The sequence below is a fragment of the Brachionichthys hirsutus genome, chromosome 13 (assembly GCF_040956055.1).
Source record: "Brachionichthys hirsutus isolate HB-005 chromosome 13, CSIRO-AGI_Bhir_v1, whole genome shotgun sequence".
Classification (NCBI taxonomy): Eukaryota; Metazoa; Chordata; class Actinopteri; order Lophiiformes; family Brachionichthyidae; genus Brachionichthys; species Brachionichthys hirsutus.
Genome location: NC_090909.1, coordinates 3,372,942 through 3,392,998, shown reverse-complemented (window position 1 = coordinate 3,392,998; position 20,057 = coordinate 3,372,942). Strand labels below are relative to the sequence as shown.

Below are 20,057 nucleotides of genomic sequence, written 5' to 3'. Positions count from 1 at the left end.
CTGATACCCCGGGCTTTCACTCCGACAACATGGCGGCTCGACGGAGGGAGCAGGCAACCCGCGCTGCATGCCGGGAAGGGATGAGAGCGAGCGTGCGGTTCATTGCGCCAACCAGGAGGGGAGGGGAGGGGAGGGAGGACCGCACCGAGCCCGCACCGAGCCCGCACCGGGCCCGCACCGGGGCCGGTTCCTTTGTTTTGTGTGTGCGGTTTGTTTGTACCGTGTCATGGACTCATTGTGGATTCTTTTATGGACTTAATTCACACGTCAATGAAACATAGAAATAACTGATCACAATAGATGCGTAGTGTTTGTGCAAAAGGAACAGGAGGTATAAATAAGACTACAAAGCGCACCTCACAGGCATAGTCAGTCTTTTGTTTTAACATATTACAATATTATATTTACAGTAGGATAATACAGCGTAATTTAACTATCCACATTTACATAGAGATATTCTTGTCGGAAACAGAACGAAATGTTCCGTGATCTCGTGTATAAATCTTAATAAATGATTATTTAATATGGTACAAATCTGGATTAGTCCACTTTCTCATACCTGCATTTCTATGAAATGCTTAAAAAATAAAATTGTGAAATGTTCAATCAACAGCATGCATTATTTGTTTAATCTTCTAAACCAGTCTGGCAAAAATGTAATTCTGTGCCACATAATCCAGACATTTACTCAAAGCTCGGAGGGAAAGCACTCATTTTATTAAAAGGGTGTCTACAGATGACAACAGAAGTCACGTTTAATGTAGAAAGTGTACTTTTATTATTTCAAATGTCACTTTACTGTTTTCATATCATACCTGCCTCTCTTTTCCCTTTTCATCTCCCCAATTATACAAAAACTACTCAGAGAGCATGTCTTTTTTTTCTTCCTTCACATTTTCCTCATAGGTCTCCTGTATTGCTGTGCTCCTGTGGAAATAACCGAAAGAGCTGCATAAAGGTAGGGAGGGAGATGACAGGGAGAATTAGCTGCCAATAGGTTAAAGTAGAATAACAAGAGGACGTCCGGGAAGAGAGAAGAGAAACAGGTATGATATAAAACTTTGATGTAAACCCCTCTGGCCCTAACGTAACCCTTCTCTAAATGAAACCAACAGAACAATCATTGGCTGGTTTATTTACATGCCCAGTAGCCCCACTGCTCCTCCCACCCACACCCAAGTACATAACGCCTGAGCCCAAATGCGTTTGCATTTCTAATCAACAGCATTGCGTGTGAAGAAGTCTGCATTTTTTTTTTCCATTTCATTCTTCCTGAAAACAAATTGTCCTGGTAAATTAGACTTTTGCAGTGATCTGGACTTCAAATAAAAAAAATTGGTGAAGTTTTCCATTTTTAATTTCAGCAACCAAAAACCAACAATGAGTAAATCCTGCAAAACCAGCCGGATTGAGCACGTTCCTCTGTGAAATCCTGCTAAATATCCAAAAATAATAATAATAAAAAAAACTAGCCACACGTATTAGATGGCATGCTCCCTCCTTATGATGAACACAGGCACTCCAGTTTATTTTGAGACGATCCCACCATTGTAAACACTCGCTAACACGGCACATGCATGGCTGGAATCGGTCCTCGTTATCGGCTATACGTATTCTTAAATCTAGTTCAGCCTTTTTATTATATAGCAAGTGTAATTTTATGACTCTTTTAATAAGATAAATACTTCCAGGAAGTATTGCGGATCAATGCATTGTTGATTCAGGCCAATAATAAAAAAAATTAAAAACAGCTGAATATTGCCAGCCTGACCCATTAAGCTCTCCGTCTGCACCGGTTCTGTTCTACCACCTCAGCAGGTTCTAAAAAAAAGCTTGAATGTCAACAGTGGGTTTGGGATTTGTGAACGGGAATCATACGACTGTCCGGGTTCGATATCGCCACATACTATGGCGACAACAGCTACGAGCCGTGTCTTTTTTTTTAATTGTGTGACCCCCCCCCCCACATGAGCAACCCCCAAAATAAATTCACAGGGACACGAATTGATTAGAGTCCAGGGTGCGGTTACAAAGCACCCACTGGTCCTGTTAGTTACACAGTCACGCACACACACACACACACACACAGGCACACACTTGTGGGCGTGTAGAGAGCTGGCAGTTAAGTGAAGTGTGTCTTCTGTAGTTTGACAGATATGACCCCCATCCTCTCCTCCTCCGTCTCATCGCACCTCCTGGCATGCTGGTTCTTCCCTGAGGTCTGTACATTCGATTCAGGGCTGTATTTCTCTCCTGCAGACACACACACACACACACACACACACACACACACACACACACATCTCTTTGCCTCTCTGTGGGGGGGGGGGGGGGGGAAGTCCATTCTTCGGGAAAACTGTGACACACAGAGTGTTCTCAAGGCAGCCGTTTCCTTCCATCCACAGTGACACTATCAGGCTTCAGCCTGAAGGGACGCTACCAACAGCTAACCGGCCCTGGGAATGAGATGATATGAGGTCAGAGGTCAGGATTTCACAAAGTCGGACATCGATGTCGTAATATGTGGTAACAAAGGGGCACTGCACTGGCTCTGCAGCTGATACTTGGGGTACTGGTCATGGCCTGAGAAAACAGTTGAATAGTAATTTTCTGTGGCTCTGAGAGAAGGATTTCCAATGTCAGAAAAAGTCCCTTCTAACATCACCTGTGTAAATTTAGGCATAGTATGTCCTATTTTAAAATAAATTAAAAAAACGCATGCATTACAAACTGGAGTTTAAGATGTGGGGACTTTACTTTAATGGGCATCATTGGAAAAGTAGGATGCGCTGCTTCTGAACCCACATTAAGGCGATCAATTCCAGACACACTGGCCTGGTTATATGGATTTCTATCTGTTTACCCAAACACCAAATCCCTGATCGGTTGTGTCTATTGCATTGCTTTGATTTGATTTTTGCACTGTGCAGAGCCTGTTTAATTTCATTGCATCACCGTGTGTAATGACAATAATGTGCTATTCTTAAAAAAAAAGAAATTAGGGATAAACAGTAGATTTAAAAAGAAGAAGAAATTAGAAGCGGTTCTGTCTGTGACTCACGTGTAAAGAGGCTGAAGTTGCAGATGAGAGGACTTCTGAGGAGGCTGGTAGCCGTACGAGTCAAAGCCACCTATGAAATCGACTTCAGAGAGAGAAGAGATTATGTCATTTCTCTTTCTTTTCTTTTTTTAAACATCAAGTGTCATATTTCAAGCTCAGGTTCTGTTTTGACATTTAGACATATTTCGGCATCAGATGGCATTATGGTGCTTTCAGAGGATCTCCATAAACCCACTGGGAGATCAGAATCTGAAGAGATGCTCGGACACATCATTCGTCTCGCTGCTTTTATGTCGCCATCCATCCAACCAGCCAAAAAAACTGTTTCTGGCAATCTACACCCGTGGAGACAAGTTTGAGATCTGTTTTTTTCCCCAGGCAGGATCCAACATTTATTATTAAGGTGTAAAAAATAAGTGTAGAAAATAAATACTGAAGATTCATGTCGCCATTTCATCACTAAAGCAACACCGTTAGACACTTATTACAATCGTACTATATAGCAGCAGGCCGCTTCCTAGTCAATCTGATGTCACATTCTGTCCTCCACCGACTGAGTCAAACACAAGACCCGTTCAGAAACACGCCAACCAAACAGGCGGACAGGTCCGGCACACACCCTGAATATTTCGACACGGCCGGAGCGCTAGGATCAATCAGAGGAATTTATTCTATGGCGATTTTTCTCGTCCAGGGAAGACAATGAGCGTTCACATCCAGAGCCACAGGTTGCAATGGCAGCCAGAGATAAGAGAGGGGAAGGGTGCAAAATTCCAAAAACAACAAAATGCACTGTAACAATAATTTCAATTTTCAGAGTTTAATCATGGAACAACTGGGAGAGAGGACGGCTCACCATGAGGAGTCCCAATGGTTCCGGTGAAACAGGGAACCAGTTTAAACTGGAAGCGTCCCCCTTTAGCGTCAAGCCTAACAAGTCTGTCCCTTGTTGCGTTCTGGGGTGTGTGGATGCAGCTTTTGGACATGGCTGCATTTCATAAGCAACCATTGTAAAAGCACTGAGGCTCGTTGTTTTCACGCGTTATGTCATTCTCCGCGAGCTGACCTGTTATACAAAAAATCAAAGGACTTCTTTCGACTCTCTTTTTGGTCGGAGCCTCTCAAGCAGGAATGCATTCACAGGGAATCCACCCAATGTAATTTTGGAAACCAATTTAATTGACTGCTGACCGACCACCTGGTGTGGTTACATAAGAAAAGATTTTTGCATCCCATAATGTTTTTGTTTTTTTACATTGTCTTGATTAATTTATGTTGACCTTGTTCCTCCCCCCTAGATATTATTACATCGATACTGTACAGCTGGTCCTCATGACCCGGAGTAAAGTTTGTGTTTGTGGACAAGGAATCGCTCCTACAACGAGCGGTGTGAGTGAGAACGTACATATGTACAGTAGAAATTCCCTATATGTGTGCAAATACATACAAAAATGTTTGACCACACAAAATGTTTAGCCGAGTTTTCGGTCAACGGGGGGGGTTCGCTTAGCAACGCGGCCTTCGGAAAACGTTAAGTTGAAGCAAACAGCTCTCTAAACAGCGGGACGCCGGTATATCCAATCAGCTGTGAGGTGGGGGGGGGAGGATCAAAAAAAGATTTTAGAAGGAGACAAAAAAGTACTCACAGCTGTCCTCGTCATCCTGGAAGACTTTGCTCACGTAACAGGCGTACACAAAACCGAAGAGCTGCGAGAGAGGAGACGTTCAGAAATGATCAGGTGAAGTGCTGCTACGAAACGGAAAGGGCGAAGCGATGAGACGCGACGTGGACGCCATACGTACGGCCGTCAGGATCTGAACGGCTGAACTCAGCACCTCGATGTACTGGTAGTCCAGGAGACACCCGGAGACAGTGATGACATGGTGGTCGTCGGGGGCCGCGTGAGAGTCCAGCACTGGCGTTACCAGGCAACCAGGACCATGTTCCATCCACCACGAGCGATGAAGGGATGTGTTGAAGGTCATTAAAAGGTCCCTGTCCTGAACACACACACACACACACACAGACCTCAAGTTGACATCATTTTCCCAACAATAGAAAACGAAAAGCTTGATTAAAGAAGCTGGAGCCAGAGTGCGATACACGGAGAGCAAACATCAAAGAGCTTACCTGCGACAGGTTTCCGACTTCCAGGTAGAAGCAGATGATGAAAGAGTTCCAGCCCACCCAGAGGACAAGCCACCCTGCATACTGGCACACGCACACAAACACCCAGCGTCAGCTTCCGCTTCATGCGTAGAGGGAAACGGGGGCCGGCGAAGGGTTTTACTCACGAAGATGAGGTATCTGAAGCGAAACTGCACAGCGCCGAACATGCCCAAGATGACGGCCATGATGTGCAGGAAGTTGGCCAGGATGGGAGCCCACTGGTAGCCCAGAAAATCAAGCACCTGCCTTTGCAGGGCCGCCACCTAGGGGACACAGAGGGCGACACGGGGGGGGGGGGTCATAAGAGACACGTTCATAGAAACGCACAGAAGTAATCAAGGTTTGGGAGACACACAGTAAATACACGCACACACAGTGACAGGGACACACATACACGGTCTGCCGCAGTTGTTTCCATGGTAACTGCCTGGAGGGAGCAGCAGCCAGTCCAAGGACTGTAAACGAGGAGCACCCCTCAAAAGCCCCCCCCCCCCAAAAAAAAAACTAATGAGGAAAAAAAAAACTCATGCTGGCTAAAAGCAACCAACCACACAGCAACTCTTCATCCCTGCACACAATAGCCAGGGCAACAAACACCAGTCATTACACTCTGGATGATGATGATGATGATGATGAATGGTCTCGAGGTATTTGAGGCACCAGGAGCAGCTAACTTTAACTCCAGAATGGAGACCAGATGGTGAGCAGGGCCTCCTCCTTTGCCCCTCTGCTTTACATTCACGTGCCCCCCCCCCCCCCCCCCCCTCAGGCCGGGACCACCCCGACACGATCCAACCCCCCCTGCTTCAGATCCACGCAACACACCCAGGGCTGTAATGTGGCGTGCCCCCCCCCCCCCCCCCCCAGCAGCTGCAGCCCAAAGCCTTGATGGTGGAACCGTTCAGAGAAGCTGCGTTCAATGTCTCTCTGCTCTAATTATATCTTCATGGCGAGTAGACTAAGTATAGAGGGGGGGGGGGGGGGTTCAAAAACTCAAACAGTATATATTTAAATACTTGAATACACGCTTACCAGCTGTAGAGAGCAGATCACCAGCAGCGTGCATCTCCCGTCGCACCTCCCCATCTTGGAGGGGGGAGGACGCGGCTTGGAGCCGCGCCGGCTCCGGGGGGGGAAGGACGAGTCCCCGGTCAGATCCAGACTGCCTGGACGTCTCAGCGTCACACCATTCCCCACCGCACAGACCCGCCTCAGGCCCAAACGAGGGTCCGGCGCGTCCCCTCACAGCGATCCACCCATCTCGGCCGCTCGGTACTTTTGTTGGGTGGTTTACAGGAGGGGGAGGAGGAGGAGGAGGAGGAGGAGGAGGAGGGCGTCCGCTCCCACGCCGGCCTGCTGCCGTCCGATCGCCAACAACCGAATCACCTCCTCGGCCACACCTTCCGGGAAAGAGGACACACACACACACACACGCACACACACGCACACACACGCACAAAGAGAGAGAGACGGAACGATGTCACAATCTGCCCCGGGCTGCAGGAATAATGGCCATCATATGATCCCGAGTTACAGAGGAGGAGGAGGGGGAGGAGGGGAGGAGGAGGAAGGGGAGGAGGGGGACCCCCCCCCCCCCCCCCCCCCCAGTGCTACTCAAGCTAATGTTTGGCTGGACAACAAAGCAGCTCGTCTCGGTTTTCTATGAACTCCCCCCCCCCCCCCCCCGGTCGTCCCGATCCTCTCCTTCCCGAACCGCGCGCGTAAAGACTGCGAGTAATCGGATTAATCAGCTCACCGGTACCGGGATGTGGGCTCCTGCGCTCCGTCTCGATGGGTCTTTTGTCAACAGTCGCTGCCGGGGGGGCGGGCGCTGGAGGAGCAGTGGGGGGGGGGGGGGGGGGGAGACGAGGAGGTGGGGGCTCTCACCGCGACCCCCCCCCCTTGAGGAGGAGCTGCATGGATTCTGCGGACGACGTGCGCGCGGCCGATCGGCGGCCCCGGGAGGCGCCCGCAAGGAGCGCAGGAATGGTGGAGGAGGAGGGAGAGGAGGTGCAGGCAGGAGAAAAGAACAAGCTGGAATCGCCCCCCCCGAACGTGGGCTCGAGCCGACGGGAGAGCACCGGACCCGCCGGTCCCGCCCGTTAAAGCGGAACTCGTGGAGCCTCAAGTATTTACCGTGCGTCAGAGTTCCGAACGCGCCCGCTGGCGAAACAGCAGAGAACGATCGTCATCGTCATCACGTGAAAACTAAAACTAAATTAATGTGGAAAAAACATGCGAGAATTCGGGGAGCGTCATCACATCAAAGCATAAACGGCCTTTTGTATTTTTAGTAGTGAAAAATAAATAAATTATGACGGAATTTCTTTATTATGAAATTGAAAAAAGGCTAAACAGTTTTATATAAAAATATAAGATGGGAGGCGCCGACCTGTGACGTTTGGTTCCGAACTACAAAAGTATGTGCAAATTATGCTGAAATAAATATCTCATAAAGATTTAAACATGTTTCTACATGCCATAAAGAATATCATTAATTTAACAACGCTTATTAAAGCAGCCGGATTATCTTTATTACCACAGATTAATAAACCAGCGCAGCTCCTAGTTGTGAATGCAGTTCTGGATTATGATTTAGACACTATTTACTGCGTAAACTGTAAAGATTTACGGTGCTTATTCGTTGGAATTGGTTTATTACATGTCTTCTCTTTTATCGCTAAATTAAAGGATCATTAAAAGTTAATCAGACAGAAAGGACAGGTTATTTTCATACCAAGCATCGAGTGCGTTCTCAGAGAGGATGGGATGAGTTTTTCTTTCTTTGTTGTTGTCTAAACACTTTTAATTCATTCATAATTTTAAAAACATTCATTGATAATTTTACTCAATGGATATATATTTATATTTACATTCATGATGCGAGTAACAAAACACGGAAGGGTCATGAGAACAAAATAATCGAATGAGCTCTTTATTACAGAATACAGAGTTTTATTTTAAAAAAAGACAGATAAAAAACAAAAAACAGTCCTTTTGGAGGCTGCTGTGACTTGATGATGAACTCACAACAGATCCTGAGGTTTGTTCTTCCATAAGACGAATGAAGGTGAAGCTTTTACACCTTCCATCCGCTTCTAAAGTTCATGCATTTGCACACATCCTACTGAATTTCTCCCATGTAGAGGCGTTTATCGCTGGAGCCAGACAGCACTGCGTAGAGGGACAGAAGGAAAAGGTGATTAGACTCTTCGTGCTTTCTCTCCGCCTAGTTGGTTTCTTCTGATCGGTGGCTGAGCATCATCTTGCAGCATTTTTTCTTTGTTTCAGTAACTTTAGTTGCAGAAATCAAAGATAAACAAAATGCTTCACATGAGAGCGTTCCCTCATCCCTCACCCGATGGATGAAGACATTGAGCAGGTAGACGCAGATAGAAAGACGGTTGATGTAGATTCCTATGAGATAAGCATTGCTACGCATATTAGCAAGGGGCATCGTCGCTATGGCAACTGTCTAGACAATGCGCTGGGACTACCCAAGATGACAAAGTAGACCCAAGAAAGCCGAGGGACCAGAGAGACCTGCTTGTTGGATCGGATCACGTTACCAACAAAAAAAAGGGCGAAGGTGTTCTTGGTTTGTGTTCACACCTGACCTTGTATCAAGGGGGGGGGGACTAGAGTCTACTTTATGCAGATTAAAAGGCGCGAGGTGTGAAGACATTAAAAAACAATGAGACAGAACAATGACTAGAACAAACAAACATATTAACACCCTCGACTCTCTGCTGAGGGTGGTTTGTGTCCCGCACAAAAAAAAAAAAAAAACCCTCCCCTAGTCCTTTAATGTGTCTCCACCAGTCGTCTGACACACACCAGCGTGTGGGTGTGGGAGACAAAAGCAGCTGTTGGGACTCACCTATCGGCTCCTCCGGGTGGAAGGCCACTTCGTTGACGGAGCCGGCGTGGCCCGGCAGCTTGTACAGGATCCTCCGTGACGTGGTGTCCCAGATGTACACAAACCTGTGGGGAAAAAGGTGCAGGAAGGTCACCGGGGTCACTCTGGGTTTAGAATCAATGCGAAACAGAAACATAAGACAGCCTCTTCTTAAAGAACGGCGTGCACCCGGAATAACGCGCTCTTAACCTATTAACGGTATTAAAGATCAGGCGGGCGTGATGCCTAATCCTGAAATAAGGAGTTACGTTTCGTAAGATGGCGTCATTCAGATAGATTTAACGTTTCTGGAACGTAAGATGTTAATATCTGGGCGAAAAGGAGAATCCACCTCAGCAACTCTTATTTCTGTTGATAACTCATTCACATCTCTCCTGATGACACCTGAAGCAAGTGTAAGGGACTGAGAGTATGTGGTACACCCGGGTTAAAATCATACAATCAATGATCTCCTGATCATTATGTTACTAATTGATGTTAACATGAATAATTAAAATGTTAACATATTAAAGGATCCTGTTGATACTCATTTTATTACAGTCTAACAAAAGAAAAAACGTACTAAAACCTTTGCATTTAACGTGTGTGTGCATGAGAACGTAAATGTGCTCTGTGTGTGTGTGTGTGTGCGTGCGCGTCTCTCACCTGTCAGCTGAGCCTGCAGCTATCTTACTGCCGTCGGTCGACCAGGAGCATCTCAGCAGATTCTGAGCGACAGGAGCAGATTGGAAGCAGCATTAGCAACGCGACACAGCCGTTCTACACCGGCGCTACCGTCACAGTAATGAGGGGGAGGGGGGGGGGGGGATGAACGTCGTTATCGGAGAGGAACGACAACATGATGGATGTTATCGACAATGGGATGTAGATGTACTGTGAGAACCGAGGACAAATCAACTTGATGCATAAAACTCAAAACAAAAAAAAATAACAATAAAGAAGAATTAGAAACACATTTTGATTGGAGTCGGGGCTTGACTATACTTTCTGATGTGTCCTGAACACAGCATCGGCGTTGTGGATATCGATATCGCTTGTTGTGAAAAATAATTATGCACTGGAAAGACTGCTGAAAAATGAGAGGAGCCCCTTTCTGTGTGTGTTCCGTTGACTTTAGGCATTTACTTATCTTCTCTCACCGCCGCGCTCCCCTGCCGATTCAACATGCTGAACTGGCCCGAGAAGCCGTCGAACTACAGCCGACGCCACTGACTAACCGGGGACGTTTCAGCACCATCACCTTTTCAAAGTTGTGAACATTGCCCTGGAAAATCTTCACGCATCTCTCCTTGGGGGCGAACGGCCGAACATCCCAAATACGCACTGCACAGAGACACACACGCAAGAGAAGAGTCAGTGTTACGAGCAGAGAGACGTTTCGCTTCGGGGGGGGGGGGGGGGGACACTCAAACATCCTACCTGTGTTGTCCATGGAGTTTGACAGAAGGTATGAACCCTCAGAGCTCAGGCTGAGCCCGGTTACAGAGTCACCATGACCGTGCATGTTGTAGATCAGCTTATTCTGCCTCAGGTCCCACACCTGCAGGGCATAGAAAGGACTGCTTATGAAAGTGTTGCATCAAGGGAAATACAGGATGTATCAAAAAAATAAAAAAATAGGCTTCTGTCACGAGGTGGGAGGCCACGGGAAAAAGAATAATGAAAAACTGATGTCCTTGTGACACGTAAACACTGCCGATCCCAAAGGAGGCTGCAGCAGGTTTGTGGAGGAGACGGGTAGCAGAATGAGAGCGAAACACCGGTGCAGTTCTTGAACGGCATTATAGGAAGATGTGAGAGGGAAAGGGGGATGGAGAAGGGAAGGGACTAGCAGCACCTGGGGAGGAAGCTTCACAGCACACCAACAATGAGCTGAAGCGTCTTTTTGCACCGGCAGACATCAGCCTGCAGCATCTGTTAGCACTCTTTTAGATGTAAAAGCATCCTAAATGACTGAACCCGTCGCCCCTGCCAGCTGCTGGAGCCACGCTTTCTTCCAGCGATGCTTAATACTCACAGCAATTATCGCCATCTGCAGCAGCAATGTTCCCCCGTTTGTCTTTAATCCTACTTTTGCAGCTCTTTATATTATTTCAAATACTTAACTGCGGTTGGGCGGATTAGAAGAGGGTATATATTCCATTGAAAATTTCAATTTTAACTAGCAGTAAGCAGAGGGACAACTAATGTAACACGAGAGTGTCGTCTAGTATCGTTTCTCTCAATGTGCGTATATTTCATGTGTATTATATGTCCCTATTTGGAAAATAGAATTAAATCAGTTTTTTAATTGTATTTGCTAGAAAAAAGACAGAATTCTATTAATTCATCTTTATAGTCATTACACACGTACAAGAACTAGGTAATGAAATCATGGATCTACGTCTCAAAAGCCATTTTAAATGTCTTATTATTGAAAGCAAAAGCGATTTCCAGGATGTGGAGCGGTTCATCTTAAAGTTCGCTGTAGTATTTCTGATGCTCAGCACCTTGATGTCGTTGTCGATGCCTCCGGACAGGATCTGATCGCTGGTGTCGCTGAACGTCACGGCCAGCACCTGGTAGGTGTTCTGGAAAGTGTGGATTGCCCCTTTCTTGCGAATGTCCCACAACTAATAAAGTCACACAAACACACACACACACACACACACAAAAAAATTAACGTAATGAAGGCAGCAACTGTTCTGGAATGATTGAGATTAACCAGGAACAACAACAGAAAATAAACGAGTCTCAAAATTATTCTGGTCAAACGATACTTTGTAAAGTTTATTTTATAGTTTTCCACCCTTTTGCAACAAAACGCTCAGTTTCCTGAACACATTATTGAGATAAATGTGAGCGTTGAGGACAAAACCGCAATAACTAGAGACTGGAAATCTTGCCTTGACCGTCCCGTCATCGCTGCCGGTGCAGATGAGCTGGGGCCCCCTGCGGGCCGGGTAGCAGGTGTTGACGAAAGAGGTGTGGCCCTTTAGACGCTTGATCCTCTCGCCGGTTTCGCTGTCCCACACGCCAACGGTTTTGTCTGTACTGGCTGAAAAGAGCAAGCTGAGGCGCAGAGGAGACGAAAAGATGGTCAACGTACATTTGTCAAAATTATAAATATAACAAACACGTGTCTTTACAGTTTAAGGATATGGAATGTTTCCACAGGCAATATCTCTCCATTCCACCCTCACTAGTTCATAGTTCATATCTTTGTTTGTCCATCAGAGTTCATCTACAGCTTTTTGACTACTATTCTGCGACTCAGACTGTCCATACCTGCCGTCTGTATTGTAGTGCAGCTCCATTACTGCCCCACTGTGGCCCTTCAGAGTGGCAAAATTGTCACAATCTCCATACACATTCCACATCACTGCAGCAAAGAGACAACAAGCGTGCATGTTAGTCTCACGGTCTGGGGGTAAGTCTGAACTACAGGCATTTGGCACCAGTTAAACCTTTATCGTACATATGAGCCTGTCAAATCCCGAGGAGGCTAGCGTGGCTCCGTTGGGGTGAAACTTGCAGCAGTAGACTTCACCCTCGTGGCCGGACATCAGCATGATGGGAGCCTGCAGGCTGGAGCTGCGCGGTGGACCCTACGGGAGACACCTCAAGTATTAAAAGCAGTCTGATAGTATTAATGTATATAAAATAATGGTTTCTAATTATTATCCTGTTTGTCCTTTTGATTTTATGGTAAAGAAATGTGAAATCACGCAATTGTGGTATTTGGTTTATGGTGAATGTCGAGTTGTCTGAGATGATGTGTGAGGGTGGGTTGGGAAAAAAAACAACTTGCTTCTGCCCATCCTTTTTTTTTAGTTATAATGATGCACACTGTAAATATAATGGGAGTTGGATGCATGAACAACCAAAATAAATTAATTCATTGTCTGTGTTACTAAATATATACATGGCATAGAAGACGATCTTCCTTCTCCAGTAAGGCCTGGAAGTATAATAATAGTTTATCTACAGTATATGGATCAACAAGTTCTCATTATCAGCCGGGAAATAGCATTTTCAGTCTTATCTCAGCATCATGTGAATTAATATATAGCCATTGCTGTCCTGCTTATTGGTTGCTGTATATTTTTTAATGCACATTCACCTGCAATCAGTCCCGTTTAAGAAACCTAAAAAAACAATGTCTAGCTCATTGTTAAGCTTTCCATAGATTTTCTTCTTCTTCCGGGTTGTCGCCATAGCAAATCAATCTTCTAATCGATTCCATGCTTAATTCAGGCAAAAGGTTTTTACGCCGGATGCCATTCCTGCCGCAATAGCTGGCGACAGTGTATATTTCATATTGTACATCCTAACAGTAACGATACTTTCCGTACCGCGGCCACGAGTTGTTGAGCTGCGGCCACCAGCTCCGTCCGGGGCCGCTTCACGGCGGTCGGGACCACCGCCATGTCCGCCACCCTCTTCTTAGGTTCGATCATCTCGGATGAATCACCAAAAACAAGTTAAACAGAATGTAAATATGCTATAATACACAAAAAAAAATGAATGGCCGTCTATAATGGAGAGAAGTCGAGTCTATTTAGCACCAACGAAGAAGCGTGAATGAGTACTTCCGCTCACAGCGAGGGGTGTGATTGGTCAGGCTCAAACCAAGTGCGGTGATTGGTTGAGGCGCTTGTTGTCGATTTCATTTGCACCGGATGTGAAATTGAAGGAGCTTTCGCGACGAACGGTAAGTTTTAGATCATTTTTTAAAAATCTTATTTTAGCGCTGCTTGTACATCGCTTAGAGTTTAAAAAAAGATATTTAGATGTATACTTTATTCAACACTCCTATTCATATGATTGCCACGGTAAACCTGTTAAAGGACTACGCGTATCAAATATAGTCAGTGTTAGCTAGCGTTAGCCTCGCTACGATTCGAACTCAAAGCTAATAGCAGAGTGTATGTCTTTTAATCTTACGTAGATATTCTACACAAACCGTACTCTCTAAATGTAATTTTTTTATTTTAAGTGGTGAAGCAATCTATATTTTAATCACAGTTACGTAACTCGTCATTAGCATCATGATGCACGATTGCATTAATACAACCTTAATTATCAGCTTAGACGAACAAATGTCTGTTTTATCAAAGTGGAAATAATGAAATACGTGTTCTTAATTGTTTTCTAGATTCACTCCTGGACATCTGCGGTCCACCTTTACTGAGGTAATGTCCGACAGCGATGGTGCCGTACAGGAGCCTGCTGGACTGGAGGGTCTGCCACCGATGTATAGCGTTGCTAAGGGCCAGGTGATGTCTGTGCAGACTTATGGAGCCTTCGTCAGGCTGCCAGGGTACAAGAAAGAAGGTTGGTAAAAAAGTTAAGAATGTAACGCAAAAATGTACCGTAGCTCACGCAAGGAATGCACTTTTATTGGAATTAAAAAATAAAGAACGATAGTTACAGCATATAAAAGACATTCATTCTTGGCAGAAAATACAGTATAGCATTTAATTTCAGGCATGTAAATGACTGGAGAGAGAAAAAATCAGTTTTGCTTTCAATAATAAGTATTTCAGTAATAAAAGCTTTATTATTACTGAAAGAATTCTACACCCCTTCAGATCGATTGCCTGTAATTTTTTTATGACACATACAGGGCTGGTGCATGTGAGTGAGATGTCAGCCTCACGCGTTGAGAGTGCTTCGGAGATTGTGGATGTGGGAGAACAGGTGTGGATTAAAGTCATTGGGAGAGAGGTAACGTCTCACACACACACCTGAACAGTGCAACTGTGTGTCACTGGAATAAATGATGGACGGCGTGACTGCAGCTCTGTCCCCTGTCCATTAGATTCGAGGAGATAAGGTGAAATTGTCCTTCTCAATGAAGGCTGTCAATCAGGGAACGGGGCGGGACTTGGACCCGAACAATGTTAACGCAGAGTGAGCACTTGCACTCTTTTTTTTAAATATTTATTTCTATTGATTGGGGGTACAGTCTGATGTGTGTTATCTCCTGTCTGTGAATGTAGGCAGGATGCAAGGCGGCGTAGGAACTTTAGGGATCACACAGGCAACAGGATCACACTGGAGGCGGTGCTCAACACCACGTGTTCAAAGTGTGGCTGCAAAGGTATGATAAAAATAAAATAAAAAAGGAACCTAAAGACAAAACAGTCAGAATGTGTCTCTTACAGTTTAAAGGAGTTCGGAAGTTTTAATAAATCACTCGTTTTAGGTCACTTCACAAAAGACTGTTTCTCGGCTCCGGGCTTGCAGTACGCCCTGCTGCCTGAAGAGGGCGACGAAGAGCCACAGCGGCAACAGCAGCAGACCTCCGCAGTCGCTCCACAGCAAGACGCGGACGAAAAGAAGAAGAAAAAGAAGGTGGCTAAGTCAGCGATGATTTTTGTGCATGGTTTTCTCTTCCCTTTTTCAGCTCCCCTCCTTGTGGCTGTGAGTCGCCTGATGCAGCAACGCACACTTCTCTTCTCTGTTCACATGAAGCGACCTGTTTTGTGCTGACATAATGAAACACATTGTCATTATTGGTTTTGAGGGATCAAAGCCACTGTCTGCGTTTTACGTATTTCTTCATTTTCACTGTTCCAAGTTCCTTTTTCTTTGCACACACAAAAAAAAAAAAGATTTCTCCTTTTGAATTTTCATTCCCCAGGAGAAGAAAATGAAGAAGAAGAGGAAGAAGGAGAGGAAGGAATCCGACAGCGACAGCAACAGTAGCGAATGCAAATCCAAGAGGAGGCGTCGCGGCCACTCCTCTGACGGGGAGGCCAAGAAGAAGAAGAAACACAAGACGCACAAATCGCACAAACACAGCTGATCATCCGGCGTGTGGTCGTCGCACGCTGCAGCGAGCGGATGGATGCAGTATGGGGTGCGGGCTAGCAAGAGATGGAGCGGCTTTAGAGTTGTGTGTCTTTAAACATTTAGTTTTACTGTATATCATTGGAAACATATTCTGATCTATCAAGTGGGCAAAGAGCCGTCGGTTAATGAGAAGCCCCGTTTTCGTCTTAAGGTAACATCTTCCCAGTGCGGAGCGTGAAGTTTACACATCATTTGTAACCGGATAGGTGTACACGATATGCAGGACGTTACCATCCCTTTGAAATCCAGCTATTTGTTTTCACTTTACGGGGGCGTGGGAAGGAGGGGGAGCCAGGTACAAACAAATCTTTCAAATTGTCCACACTAGAGAAGGGAACAAGCGCACACACAAGTAAAACACAAACGCGGTGTGTAGTGCCTGACGGGAACCCCGAGCTTTGTTGTGTTTCTGTGCGTCTTTCCTGCAGGAGACTGCTCACGACCCCTTCCTGCATGTCAATAAAGATGTTTATACTTCTTATGTGCCTTTATGTCTTTAGTCTTGCATCCTGAATACACAATGTGGCTGTTTAAAGTAAATGCTCGGGGGATGGAGGCACACTCATCGGAGGGATAAAACCAATAAAAAAAACCCAACAAAACAGGTGTCCACTTCTGGGACCTCCCATCAATGCAGCGCATGTGAGAGGACATCAGGCTGCGTCACGCCTCAGATCATTTCTCAGGCTTTTAGCCTTTGTAGCTCGAGCCTGAACCTGACCCCGAGGTGCAGCGGGCGGATACTGATACAGATTCTAGATCGTTACACATGATCGACCGGGGGAACGGGTAGTTTGCCATCCTCCTCGGTTCCACCAGGTGGAAGAACCGACATCTGAGCCTAATAGAATGGAAAGAAGACGGGCTCGCCTCGGCCTTAAAATGTCTGTTGGAACAAAATGAGAATGTCCGTGGTGCATTCTCCAGAAAAAAATGATTTCTTTTTTATGCTTAAAAGAAAAATAAAATATTAAATAAGCAAAAAAAAAGTTGCATTTGGCAGACTTTCGCCCCATCGGCCTGACCTCTACCGGGCGGGCTGCTGCCAACACATCAGTCGTCTGCACAAGGCAATGAGCCGAATTTAGAACGCAGTTACAACATGCAAATACAGGGAATAGAAGTAGCTGGACTCACCGGGCAGTTTGACAAACGCTTCGCCTCACCTTGCCAGGACAAAGGCTCCGCACACACACACACACACACACACACACACACTCACACACACCAACACGAGGTCAGGAGCTATTATTAACCTTTCTGAGAATCACTGTAATGGAAACTGGAGTCACACTCTTTGGATTGTATTTTTTTTCTTCTACGGGCCAGACGGAAGAACTTTGAGGCCGACCACGCAAAAAAAAACTTGACCGGTACTCCTTTTACGGTTATTTCAGTTTGTGTTCAGCGATTAAAGTTTTTGCATCTCGCACAGAAAGCACAAACCTTTATGCATCCGGACACAGACACAGTGCTGAGACCTTTATTTCTCAACATGTAAAACAATGAACGACACATTTTCTGAAAGAACAAATGTGTAAACTTGACATTAAAAAAAAAAAAAAAGAAAATTCCTTGGGCTTTATTCAGTGGATCTTACAGTAGAGAGAATCGGTAATCTTAATACTGAACATGCACGGTCAAGGGGGGGGTTTGCTTAGCGGCAAGGAGTTCAGGAAGATGGTTTTGGTGACCTCACATAGTAACGCTTGCAAGTGACGTCCTCTATTGAGAGCGTCTGTGAAGGAAGAGAAAGAAGAGAAATGAAACGAAGTCGACACACGCTCGCAGATATTAAAGGTGTAAATGTTCTGGGAACGCTAACCAGCGTGAGTTTATCGCCGTCGACTTCTCGAACCAGACTGGTCTGTTGCTCTTTCCATTTCTGCGTGTGCACCAGCTTTCCGTCAACTAAGAGCACGGTGGACTGCAGCGTGCAGAAACAAGCAGAGCACCATTAAGAAAGGCGCTAAAACGAGTCCCGTGCGTTTACGTTGAAAAAAAACCCCGAAAACAACCGAAACTGGCAACGCTCACCTTGACGTTCCTCCCGTCGGCGGTGACCTCGTCAAACTCCTCCCCCAATTTGAAGGAGATCATCGTGTTTTTAATGCTGCTCTCCGTCCTCACCGTCACCACGTCGCCCTCCACGCTGATGATGGTGGTGGGCTTGGTCACGCAGCCGGCGGCGCGCGTGGCCATGCCCACGCCTGCGGGGGGGGGGGGAACAGGACGCGCTGCATCATGATGATGATGATGATGATGATGACTTGTCTTTACTGCACTTTGAAATATACTTGAGGCTAAACGCTAAGATTAGCAAGATATAGAAGAAATTGGCACAAAGTAAAAGGTTAATTTTGCAAGTTTTTTTTCCACAAATAAAAAATATTAAACGAGTGGACCTGGTTTGGGAACCTGAGGGTCACTGCCGAGGTGCCCTTTGAGCAAGACACCGACCCCCCCCCCCCCCACAACCTCATCCGCCCTGGGTGTGGCACCCCCCACGTGGGTGTGTCCCGTTTCTCTAAAGAACACGCACGAGTGAAAATGTTTGGCTGCAATAAAGGCAGCAGCTAGAAAGCCTGTCTACGGGGGCTGCTAGTTGAATTCTTTGATACAAGGCCCGTGGCCTGCTGCGTGCCTTTCTAATAATAAATCACTGCGAAGACAAATGTCTTGGGAGTCCAGCCTATCACGGGTGTCGGCGTGAGACACGCCAACCTTTACGGTGGAACGACAGGAAGCAGCAGGGCTCGGTTTGATCGTCACACCCACACCCTCCTCTTAACGTCGCACACGCTCTGCTCTTTCATTTGAAAACTGCCGAATGTTCTGCGAACACCTTCCGGGTCCCGATCCGGCCTGCCGGGACACGAAAGGGAGGCAATTATTTATTTACGTCTTATTTCTTTCAATTGAATTGATTGCTCTGTCACGCAGGGCAGAAAGTCCGGTTCCCCTCCTAAAGCCGCACACGGCTTTCCCACGTTCAGGAAAGTCACTTTGTGTGGGGTGTGTCGGTTCGGAGGGTTTCTATGGCAACTTCAGCAAAAGAGAGATCACTGTGAACGTGGATCCGAGGCTTGAATCTTAAACACTCACACACCCACACACACACACACGTTGTGTGAGTGTGTGTGTGTGTGTGAGAGAGAGAATTGTGATTTTTTTTCAGCACATTCATTCATCCCATGAACCCACTGGTCCCATGCTCACATTCAGCTCCACCCATTGGCTGAAACACACTTCTTTCTCACAGGCCCCTCCCCTTATCGGCCCGTTTTATTTTGGACCATGCGACCCTCCGTCCCCCCTCCTCCGGTTCCATTCTTTTACGACCGCATTTTTTTTTTTTACATTCCTCCATTTATAATCTGATCTTTTTAAACACACCATGATGGCAGCCTTCCCCCCCCCCCCCCCCCCCTCAGCCTCATCGTCACGTGTTCCCACATCCACTTCCACATGAGTGCACGCACACGCACACACTTACCCAGCTTCTTCATGTAGTCATCAAATTTGTCGCTCGTCTTCAGGTCCCATGTTCCCACGAATGGCTCAACCATGTCTGCAGCGGCGTGGCGTGGAGACTGCGTGCGTGTGTGTGTGTGTGTGCGTGTGTTGCAGCAAAGCGAGGGAGCGACAGGGTGAGAGAGAGGAGGGCGCGTGGAGTCAACGCCGCGCGGTCTCATTGGCTGGATTCGTACCGGCTGTTTGTGACGTCATCATGCTACGCAGAGCGGGTAGGGGAGGAGGGAGACGAGTGTATGATGGTATTTGTTTTATGAAAGTTAAAAAAACATGCGAAATGTAATTATATTTGAATGATTATGCGTTTGAATAGCGAGTTCTCTCTAAAAGGGTTTCTTACATTCTGGATTATTAGCTTCATGCTTATTTATGAAAATGGCAGAAAAGTAAAAAAGTACAAACTTTAACATCTACAGTGCCGCAAGAGAAGATCTGAGACAGCAGGGACAGACAGGGACAGACAGGAGACGACGAGGACAGGTTGGTCCTGAAGAGAGGGGGGGATTGTACGCATGGAGCGGGGGTTGAAGGTT

At 46.2% G+C, this 20,057-nt stretch overlaps 4 protein-coding genes across 4 annotated transcripts; 1 reads left to right on the top strand and 3 right to left on the bottom strand.

Annotated features, from left to right (window-relative positions):
- Positions 1 to 754: 754 nt before the first annotated feature.
- Positions 755 to 6,317, bottom strand: nkain1 (sodium/potassium transporting ATPase interacting 1). The gene is made up of 7 exons (XM_068747034.1): positions 6,264 to 6,317; positions 5,357 to 5,494; positions 5,193 to 5,273; positions 4,865 to 5,062; positions 4,708 to 4,768; positions 3,062 to 3,143; positions 755 to 2,456 (listed from the first exon to the last, which is right to left on the bottom strand). The coding sequence occupies exons 1-7, from the start codon at positions 6,315 to 6,317 to the stop codon at positions 2,447 to 2,449; spliced, it is 624 nt and encodes a 207-aa protein (XP_068603135.1). The 3' UTR covers positions 755 to 2,446.
- A 1,851-nt stretch (positions 6,318 to 8,168) lies between these two features.
- snrnp40 (small nuclear ribonucleoprotein 40 (U5)) lies at positions 8,169 to 17,144 on the bottom strand. Its single transcript, XM_068747355.1, has 11 exons — positions 17,128 to 17,144; positions 13,485 to 13,589; positions 12,608 to 12,737; positions 12,418 to 12,511; positions 12,036 to 12,201; positions 11,640 to 11,762; positions 10,570 to 10,690; positions 10,391 to 10,473; positions 9,796 to 9,857; positions 9,112 to 9,215; positions 8,169 to 8,405 (listed from the first exon to the last, which is right to left on the bottom strand). The coding sequence occupies exons 2-11, from the start codon at positions 13,587 to 13,589 to the stop codon at positions 8,356 to 8,358; spliced, it is 1,038 nt and encodes a 345-aa protein (XP_068603456.1). The 5' UTR covers positions 17,128 to 17,144; the 3' UTR covers positions 8,169 to 8,355.
- On the top strand, positions 13,806 to 16,089 carry zcchc17 (zinc finger, CCHC domain containing 17). The gene is made up of 7 exons (XM_068747148.1): positions 13,806 to 13,843; positions 14,288 to 14,466; positions 14,759 to 14,859; positions 14,954 to 15,045; positions 15,135 to 15,235; positions 15,341 to 15,489; positions 15,779 to 16,089. Exons 2-7 carry the CDS (start codon positions 14,328 to 14,330, stop codon positions 15,941 to 15,943), a joined length of 747 nt encoding a protein of 248 aa, XP_068603249.1. The 5' UTR covers positions 13,806 to 13,843; positions 14,288 to 14,327; the 3' UTR covers positions 15,944 to 16,089.
- A 315-nt stretch (positions 17,145 to 17,459) lies between the features above and the next one.
- Positions 17,460 to 19,628, bottom strand: fabp3 (fatty acid binding protein 3, muscle and heart). Its single transcript, XM_068746807.1, has 4 exons — positions 19,487 to 19,628; positions 18,028 to 18,200; positions 17,816 to 17,917; positions 17,460 to 17,728 (listed from the first exon to the last, which is right to left on the bottom strand). The coding sequence occupies exons 1-4, from the start codon at positions 19,557 to 19,559 to the stop codon at positions 17,663 to 17,665; spliced, it is 414 nt and encodes a 137-aa protein (XP_068602908.1). The 5' UTR covers positions 19,560 to 19,628; the 3' UTR covers positions 17,460 to 17,662.
- Between the last annotated feature and the right edge of the window lie 429 nt (positions 19,629 to 20,057).